This window comes from Megalops cyprinoides, chromosome 19 (genome assembly GCF_013368585.1).
Source record: "Megalops cyprinoides isolate fMegCyp1 chromosome 19, fMegCyp1.pri, whole genome shotgun sequence".
Classification (NCBI taxonomy): domain Eukaryota; kingdom Metazoa; phylum Chordata; class Actinopteri; order Elopiformes; family Megalopidae; genus Megalops; species Megalops cyprinoides.
In genome coordinates, this window is record NC_050601.1 from 17229019 (window position 1) to 17238939 (window position 9921).

The following is a 9921-nucleotide window of genomic DNA, read 5'->3' on the forward strand; positions in this document are numbered from 1 at the left end:
ACGAGTGATGCATTCAAAGACAGAAAGATGGGCAGGGAAATAGGAGGAGAGAGGAGCTGTACGGTGAAGATTCTGCTTTTGCTCTGTAAGCTTTTATATTTTTTTCAGCCAAGAGGGGCTAGCAGGTCTAGAAGCAGCATGGTCAAAACAGACAGCAGTCAGGCCACATGCGTTGCACTTAGGTCCTCTCCCTTCCCTCTGACCATTCATCATATAATTATTTTTTTCTAAGGCAGCAGTGATTCAAGAATGACCGTGAACTACAATGAGCTACAGATGAAGTACAGTGAACTACAGAAGACCTACAGTGAAGGGTGGAGGTTTAGGTTCCACATGTAATAATTCTGTTGTACACTTGAGCAAACTGCCTTGTCCGAATTGCCTTTATAAATACCCAGCTGTATAAATTGATAATGCGTATGAAAAATGTTAGCTAAGTGCATGTAAGTTAAGGGTATGCGTTCACCGGCTAAATGTAATGTAGCTTTGGAATATTGATAGAGAAGAGAAGGGAGAATTGATGTTCGGCTTCTCTGTCTCTCCCAGAGCCTGTTTCGGTGAGCTTGCTGACTCATACCACTCTTAACAGAGAACATCTGGTCCTTCCTCCGCCGACTGCACAGAGAGCTTAGGAGAGAGGAAAAGAGAGAGGGAGACAGAGGGAGAGCGCATTCATAACAGTGGAACAGACAGGATGGTACCAGGGTTTTCAGAGTTCCTTCATAGTGAGCGTCTCCCCTATACTTATTCCACATGCCTTCTGAAGTCAGGCAGTACTTAAAAACTCAGTTATTTGCTGGGTAAACCAAGCTTTCCCACTCCTGCCTCTCTCTCTCTCCTCCGCTTTAATTACAGTACAGTGCGGTGGCAGAGCAGAGCTCACACAGTAGTAATTACGGGAATGGGAGTAACGGGGTGTTGACATTCCTCACCGGGGGCTGCGTCGCCCCCAAATTTTTTGGCTCAGGTGCTGAAAGATTCCGAAAGGATCCCGCTGTGTCGGGGGAAAGAAAGCCCAAGCAGCACAGAGCTGCCGGTCAGACCACCGCACGGGGCTGACATTACGGTTGCATTGCGTTAACAAGAGGAGGCCCCCAAACCGCCTGACTGTCCCAGGTACAGCACCACAGCCTCAGGGGGTCTTTAGGGCCGGTCGGTTTGGGCAGACCGGCACTCCAGGGTCCAGGGTTTGCCTCATCCTCACCAACAGTCAGAGTTTGTGATGGGTCACTTACTCCTAAGGGCCCTTGACTGTCTCAGTTTCTTCACTCTGATTTCTTGGAACTCTGAAGGTTGTTTAGTGGTCACCGTGCTGGCACTCAGCCCGATCTTCCTGGCTTGTAACTTTTCCTGCTTTCAATGTGTCCTTCGGTCGCTGCTGTGTGGAATCTGGGATTCGCAGTCACACTGTAACAGATGAACAAGTATCTCCCTATAATCTCTAATGAACAAGTATCTCCATATAACAGGAATGGGAACATGTGCATGTTTAATGAACTGAGTTCAGATAAGTAGGAGCTGATACAGAGAAGTGAAGTTCAAGTTTAGTATGTGGCAGTGTTCAGGCATACATCACCAACAACGGAATGCTGCAAAGGTGCGCTAAGTAACAATCCACCATTGAGTCATGACCGTTGATTTATTCTCTTATAACTGAAATTTCTTTGAAGATCATTCTTATGGACCGTACTTTGAGTCCTGAGATTTTATAACTGTGTGAAGAAATGTTTTATACGAACAGCATCATTTATGAACAGTGTAGCACAAAGCTATTTAGATATGAAAATGCCATAGTTTCATCTGTTGACTACAGAATGTGAATAATGCTGCAGTGTTCAAAATGTCAAACAAGAACTGAGCTAACGGTGGCTGTCTGACTTGCCTTTTGTCTGGTGTAGCGTCTGCAGGAGGATCAATGCCTGGCCATAAATGTGCTTACAGCCCCTGCCTTTCTCTCCACAGATTTCTCCATAGCCAGCGCGGACTGCTGCAGCCATGTTCAGGAACAGCTTGAAGATGTTGCTTAGCGGTGGCAAGTCCAACCGCAAGAACCGCAACAGCGGTAAGTCACACAACCCTTAGCCAACCGTGGGGTCAATGGAGACAACATGGAGGTGACCTCATTTACCTCTGATACTTTCATAATGTTTTGGTCAGGGGAAGTGTCTCCCCCTGAGAGCAGATAGAGTCTCCTAATCCCAAAGTTCCCCTCCTTTGCTGCTGATAGAATCACAGGGGTCTGTTTACCCCCCCCCGCCAATTCCCTCTTCCACAAAATGTCTTCACTAGGTTCACAGTTATGCTGAAGGTTAAGGATTTAACAATGGATTTAACCCACATCACAATCTATGAGTGTGTCAGCGGCGCTATTTTTAAAGCAAACAAGCGCTTTGAGAGACTGGCCCACGAGAGGCAGTGTCAGCGGCGAGAATGAGACACCTGCAGTCATGTTTCCGTGCCGATGACACCACGGATGTCCCCTTTGAGAGATGCGTGCCGCGGACTGGCAGGTGTGTGGAAGTAGGTGTAAAGCGTGCTCTGCACTCAGCCCGCTCCCCGGGGGCCTATTTTTACTCACCAGCCACAGTCTGAATGTGAACCTCGCAGCCATTCGAAGACGTGCAGCTAGTTATCATTCGCCCTCAAAATCTAACTATTCCTTTGCCCAGTGAAGGCACGTGTGCTGTGAAGATGACTCTTTGATGTTGGAAAGCAGCAAAAGCAGAGTGCATAGAGTTACATTTCAGATGTGTGTAATAATGCTGAAAGTTACAGAGACCTTGCAGGGCAGTATTGCAGCTGTGCTCTCAAGCAGTAGTCCCTGGAGCCTAAGCCTTTATTACACTGCAATGTGCAGTCTAAGGATATTTGCCTTCTGCTCGCTAAACCATCAGAGTCTCTGAAGGAGGGAATGAGCGAGGTGCTCCGAGCACTCGGACATCACTTTTGGAAGCCGGGTCAAATTACGTCTGCTCCACGAGACAGCTTTCTAGTAAGTCCACTGGGTGGAATCCAGGGGTCCAAATCAATTTTAGGAACGTAACACACGTCCCGTTACGAGAGCCGGGTGAATCAGTAGATTTACTGCCCCCCTGTAAATTAACATGCACGTCCCAGTGCACGCAGTGATGACATGGACCTGGTATTTTTAAATTAGAGAGTGGAATAGGATCAGTCTTTGTGTTTTGGATAGCCCTACTGTTCCATTCATTTTTACAGCTTGGGTGTTTGCCACAGCGTCCTTGCTGTGAATAAGAATGAAGGGGGGGGGTTTCGTACGCACAGAGCTGCAAGCCGTGGCTGTGAGCCCAGGAGGATGCAAGCTTGAAGGTGGTGATTAAACAGCACACAGTAAATGACTGTAAACTGGGGAGAGGGAATAGTGACGCACCTTTCCCAGGGCGCGCCTCTTGCCACTGAGGGTGGCAGGAGATGGTGGCTAGAGCATTGCATGATGGGGTATGAGTCACAGGTTCAAATCTGGAATGTTGATGCAAAGAGCTACTTTGTCTCCCAAGTGCTGTTCTGCAGTTGATACCTTCCCTTGTTAAAAAGTCCAGCTGTGTGGGTCAGTTGCTGAATGTGCACATTATGGATTTTGTAATCACTGTAAGCCAGCCTAGATGAGGGCTGCTGCTTGAACAGCTAATTAATGTAATGTCAGTTATTCAAGTAATATAGACTGGATGTTACATTATAGGCAAGCTCATGTGTGCCCGGCACAGCAACTGCATGTGTGATCTCCCAAGAATATATAATTGCATGTAAGAGCCTGTGGTTGGTCTAAAAGGACAGCTACCACATTGCTCTTGCAGTTTCATACAGCTGTGAGCTTTCAACTCGTGAATTCTCATCTCAGGCGCACGGCAAGTCCTGAATCATGTTTGGCCAGCGCATATTCACTTTCTCTACATGTGGGTGCCACCCCAGTGTATTTCGGGCACAAAGGAGCTCAGTTCCCAAGGCGAGAACAAAGGACACCAGTGAAGCCCCGGTGGAGCCGGGCCAGGCAGAGACAGATTGGTGCGAAATTTTAGCCAACGGGACATGGAGAGAAGAGGCCCGTCTCGCCATCAAAGACCCACTGTGCGACTCCGGCTTTCGACGACATGCAATTTCGCTTCCCTCAGAAGTAACAAGCGGGCCACTGTCGCGGGGAAAGGCCCCGCTTTTTCCAGGCTGGAGATGGAGAGCTCTTCTGCTCGGGGTGGAACCGGGCCGATATCTCACTGCAGTCGCTCCCGACGGGTATGAATGGCCCGCAGTCACAGCGGCGTCAGCTCCGGAGGCCTGGTCAGACCAGCGCCACGGGGGTCCGCTCTCTCTCGCTGTCTGTTGTTGGCACCGTGGCAACGCGTTCAGTCGGCGGCCGTATTTACCCGCTTCCCTCAGTCCTCGTCTGCGTGGGTAGAGCTGTCAGAACCCAGAAACGGTGGGGGGGAAACAGCCCTACGAAAAATTTCCTATTCAGAGCCGGCGGTACGGCAATCGATTTCCTGTTTTCTCCTGCTTGTATTGTACTTGATTCAAACTCTGCGCCGCACAGGTATATAATGAAGTGCCCTTTCATCCGGCGCCAAGCCCTGGAGCTGTGGAGTAAAGAAACAGAAACAAACAGAACGATATGAAGAGCTGGAATGGCTGTAATGCCAGTCTTGACGTTCTGCCTCTCTGTATCTCGGCTCTCATTATGGCTTATTGACCTTCGGAGTTCTACTGAAATGTCTTGTGGACATAACATAGAGAGGTTTCACAGCTTAATTAGCACAGCGCCTCGTATTGCTGTCTGAATTGTGACACAGTGACAGGCGTATGACTGAAGCACAGTGTTCTGTGTCATTGGGTGGAGTTACATGGGCTGTGAGGTCGACATGGTTCCGGTAAGGGTTACATGAAGTAAAGAAGAGGAGGCAGGTTAAGGATTGGAGTGAAGTGCTTTTTCAGTGCACCCTCCTTCCTGTATTTTCATTTCCTGATCTCCAGTCTCCAGTCTGTCTTCTGCTGACAGCGCCAGACAGTGATGGAGGTCTTTGATGCTTTTAAGCACTCTGGTTAGAGTCTCCGGACCTGACAACCAGGAGTGATTAGAATCGCGCTGCTGTCTCTCTGATGAATTTGTGTCTCAAGGGAGAGCTGCTTCTCAGAGTCTCACCGAAAGCAACGGGTGTAGACCCGTGCCATGTAGTGACCGCAGAGGGCTCGTGCCACGAGATCCTGTCTGGCTGACGAGACCGTCCGCTGCACTGACCTCATCTTGTAGGGTTTGTTTCGGCCTTGTGACCATGTGAGGCTTATGGGTTGGCTGTGACTTTCGGGCATTGAAACCGGTCGGATTTGTTGGCAACTGGGTGTAACCGATTGGTCGAATCTAATGGCTGGGCCTTAATTAACAGCCAGAAAATCAACCTTCCCCTGGTTTCAGAACGGTCCCCACTGCCAGCCCACGCTTATATTTACAGCTGGCACTGGACCAGGTAACAGGCCCACGGGGAGCTAGGATCAAGTGACTCGGAGAGTGGACTGGAATTTGAATGATGGGATTTTAAATTACCCTTGACTGAGGGGCTCTGCAGATTTTCTGGGATGCAGTAATACGGGACGATGGGGCACAGTGGTGGTGAATAGGGTGGGACCCACTGTATCTTGCCTGTAGAGCACGCCAGGTGATTACCTTCTCTCACAATGTGATACTCAGGAGAGCATGGGGTTAGAATATATGCAGGGGTGAATGAGAGGTTTTGCTGTCATTCCATTTTGCCAAGTGATACAGCTCTGTTATGGGTTGGCTCTGGTCATTCTTTGGCCTGCTTCACGTGGTGGTTGGGTGTGTTCGCTTTGATCTCGTGAGAAAGAAGAAAGTTGACACCCTGTCTTGGACAGATAACTGAGACCGGGGGACTTCTTTTGTTTTTGCCTTTGTTTTCAGTGGGTCCCAGAGATACTGACAGCATTTGAATCATGGTTTTCTTGACTCTTCTTCTGCATGAAATCCAAGCCTTCCACTGCGTAAGTTTGGTATAAATTAAATCAAAGCAGTCGACGTCTTGCTGAGCCCACAAGAATTGCATATCACTGTGAATTGTCTATTACAGTATGTTGCCGCACAATAGACGGTTTGCCTCGAGATTTTTGCCTTCGTGAGAAGAATCAGAATGGGCTTGGAAGGCAGTCAGCTGAGCCGTAATGCAGCACCGCACTCTGAGAAGGCTGTGGAAAGCGTATGAGATTATTACGTGCGTTCGGATCGGTGTATCACGCTGAGCTCTGCTGTAGTTCATCCGTAACCTTTCGGTGTCACCTCTTCCTGCCCCCTTGTGTTCAGCGGTGGAGTGGGGCAGCATGCTCTTCAGCGGACGACCAAGGTCCTGCGCAGATGTGCTCTCGGTGAGGAGCGGCTGACGACAAGGGCCGGCGGTGAACAGCCGAACACTAGCGCGTGTGAGAAGGATAACTACGGGTGACGCTACGGGCGGCTTGTCCGCAGCAGTGATGAGAACTGATTAGGAGTCAGTCGCCCATCAAACTGGGCCATTGAGCACCGGGCACAGATTACGTGAGAGTTACACACAGTGATACATTAGATCGGCGAGCGCTAAAGGTTGGCAGCTTTGCCCTCTCCAGGTTTGCAGTGTTTTTGCGTCAATGCATTCACTCTTGTCTGACGGCCAGACTAGTGGCGTTGGGAAGCTTTGGATTAGGAAACAGTAGGTGGCGGGACCTTTATAGGAGCTGCTGTTTGTTTATGGGAGCCTATTAAAAACAGATTGGGTCTCTCACCTGATATCTTCCCCTTTTGCTATACAAGGCAAATAAGCATCGAGAGTGAGGCCCACTGATTCGGGTTTAAGGAACACGGATCCTTACATAAACTCCCCGCTTTATTGCAGAATTTAGTGTGTTGCAGATGAGATATTGATCGCTGAAGACCTTGGGTAGCTTTCGCACGGTGTGTGAGTGCAAATATTCTTGCTGTCTCAGTGTGCAGAGTTTCAGCGGCAGGGTCCTTTACACGAGCACAGTGCTCCGCAGAGTAGAGCATTGTTAAAATAGGCACGCTCCCAGGGGGCCTGCCTAGAACAGCGCACATTCGTTTGCGGGCTTCCTTTTGAAAAAGACTGAAATGAACCATCTTAGTTCAGATCTGTACTGCACTCAGAACTGGCAGAGAAAGCAAGGCACATCTGTGCTGGGGGAAAGAGGGGGTCCCTGTTGACTGTTACTGAAACGTTATTAAAATGCGTCTGTGTTGATCTTTGAAGTACCCACGTGAGCTTGTGTTTTTGCGCTCGGGTGTTCCTCGAGTGAAATCGACGGCTGAGTAAACAGCACGCTGTTGCTGGAGGAGAACTGAACCCCTTTTCTGAAGTTTCGAATGGAAGACGGTTCCAGTGCATTGTGGGAATGTGTTTTTTTTCCCCCCTGAGGCTGTCCTCTGTGAGATGGTTGTGTATTTTCTTCATCATTGCCCCTGACCTGACTCCTCGTAGCGGGCGCGGTGTTGGGTATCAGTCTAAACGCGTGGCAGTGTGCTGAGTCCACACGTTCCGTGCGACGCACCTGAATGCGCACCTCATAATGCTGAGTTTGTCGAAGCTTGTTTCTCGCAGAGCTTTGAAGCTTTCCCTCGCCGTCTTTTTTTATTAAAGAGGAATCAGTGGTGTTCTCCAAGGTTCATGAATCATTTATGCACCTGCTTCTCAAACCCCCTGTCTGCACCTCACCAACACCTCATCTGAGCTCCTTGCTTCTCCCCCCTGCTCCTCAAAGCTGATTTTTTTTTTTTTCTATCAAGGATCCCTGCATACACACACTGTAGATTTAAACTCACCCCCGGAGAACAGAGAGTGTGTGCGTTTGTGCCTGTTCCCAGGTGACCTGATCACTGGGTACCCATTACGCGCCTGTTGTTGCTGGAATAGAGGTTGCTGCAGTGACGCTGCGGCGCTCAGAGCTCGGCAGCGCCCTCCGGTGTCCGCCCGTGCGATGGGCTCCCGGCCTCCCCGGCTTCCGCTATTATTCCAGTTGACCCACATACTGCGCTCCTCGGTTGACCCATTTAGAGTAATGTCTCCTCTGAGTGCCTCTGCCGGCCCTCCCTCTCTGGCTGCGTCCCAAACTGTACGCTCCCTCTCGCCCACTCGAAATGTGCATGTTCAAGGCTAGAAGCTCAGCGCCAGGTGTGTTTTCATAGATAGTTTGCTAGAGCATTAGCGCATCCCTGCTGCTCTTGGTGCACTTTCCCAGCAAGTCTACACAGAACCGCATTTCCCAGAACACTTTGTACTCTCGTGGCGTTTCGGACCTATCGGATAAAGATTTGCTGATGAGGACGTTTGATCATGCAACCCAGTAAGGGTAAGATTAATTGATTCTCGTATTCTGTAATTGCCTATGCTTTAAATATCTTATATTTTACACTTGGCTTCACTCCATACACCTACAGACCTGACTGAGTGCACCAAGCACAATGAACTTAGAGGCAGAAAAAAATAAACTAATTAAAAAAATTGTGCACACAGCAAGGGTCTTCTCACTTTTGGGCACCACTGAAATTGGGGGGGGCTCCATCGGGGGATTGTTTTGCTGTGACTGGTATATATATAGGTTATATTTATTGTGTGGCATCATTATTATGCTGTATCAGAGGCTGTTCAAAGTAGCTCATCTTGAAATTGAATTTAAATCCAAAGATGACATCAGATCAAGTTAAGCTGGACACCGCTGAAGTGCATCCCAACCAGTTTACATCCCAACCGGTTGCCTACATTTACATTTACATGAGGAAGACCACACCCAAAGTGGCCTGCGTAAGCTCAGAGTGTTCAGAGGACAGGGGAGGCCTCAGTCTTTTGGGGAGGCATGTGTGTGGTCTGTGGCTGCATCCGGTCCAAGTCTCAGTGAAGGAGAGGCTGAGTGTAGACCAGTTTGCGGGAAACTGGATCATCAGAGCAGATGCTGTCCTGGTGCTCAAGCACTTTCCCCACTGGGTGTTTATCATATTTCACAGATGGCTTCCTCTGTCTGCTAGGAGGCCTGCATCCTATATGATGTTTTGTAGATGACTCGATGACTGCGCATGTATTCAGAAGGTTCAAGGCAACCTTAGCTCTTTCCCTTCTCTCCTCTCCCGTTTCTCTGCCCTGTTCTCTGATCCCTCTCTCCTCCCCTCCCCCATGTCTCCTTTGCTCTCCCTCTCCCGGCCCTCGCCATCGGCAGCTCTGGACCCTTGCCCATTGGGCTGGATGTGTTTTGCAGGAGTGGGAGGGGTTTTGGATGAATTCGATGACAGATCTGTGCCAGACGGTGTCCGTTAATCTGGCAGAATGGGAGCCGTCACTCACCCCCCCCCAGACCTGGCTCTCGTTGTCTGGCCGTAGCGTCCCTGGAGCAGGACCCAGACACGACTCTTTTGCTACCTTTGGGCCCCCCAGCAACATGGCAAAGCTGCCTCGGCGCTCAGCTGCAGGCTCCCCACGCCCCCCCCCCAAAACTCACACAGACTGTGGTGCCGATGTGGGGAGAACAAGAGCCCTCTCCCCAAGCAGATTCATTCATTTATATCTCTGGCACCCTCATCTCTGTGGTGGACTTGTTATTGGCATGTGCAAAGCTCCACAATAGATCAATTCAAGGACAGAACAAGGCACATCGCCATCAGCGCAAGAGCTGGATAAAGGAAAAGGGGAGCTATGAGGGACTCGCTAGTTGGCATGGAAACCGTTGAAGCCGAAGTGATAAATAAGCAGGAAACGGACACTGCCTCTGTTCCTGCGAAATGATTCAAAACGGCACATTTTCCGTGGAAAACACAGCCGCGATGCTAACAGACCGAGCGCGTTCGTTACGGAGACCCGCGCTTCCCTGACTCCATTTTACCTAATGCTGCCTGTGCGTACTGTTAGAGTGACCGCTTTAAGCCTT

General features: G+C 49.7%; 1 protein-coding gene across 3 annotated transcripts in view; it reads left to right on the forward strand.

Moving 5' to 3' along the window:
- The window catches only part of LOC118794865 (protein TANC2-like), a 134567-nt gene that overhangs the window by 36678 nt on the left and 87968 nt on the right, over nt 1–9921 (forward strand). For all 3 annotated transcript variants that reach the window (XM_036553148.1, XM_036553149.1, XM_036553150.1), the window contains exon 2: nt 1963–2062. In XM_036553148.1, coding sequence (XP_036409041.1) covers nt 1996–2062 — 67 coding nt within the window. In that variant the 5' untranslated portion in view covers nt 1963–1995. The remainder of the gene's footprint in view (nt 1–1962; nt 2063–9921) is intronic.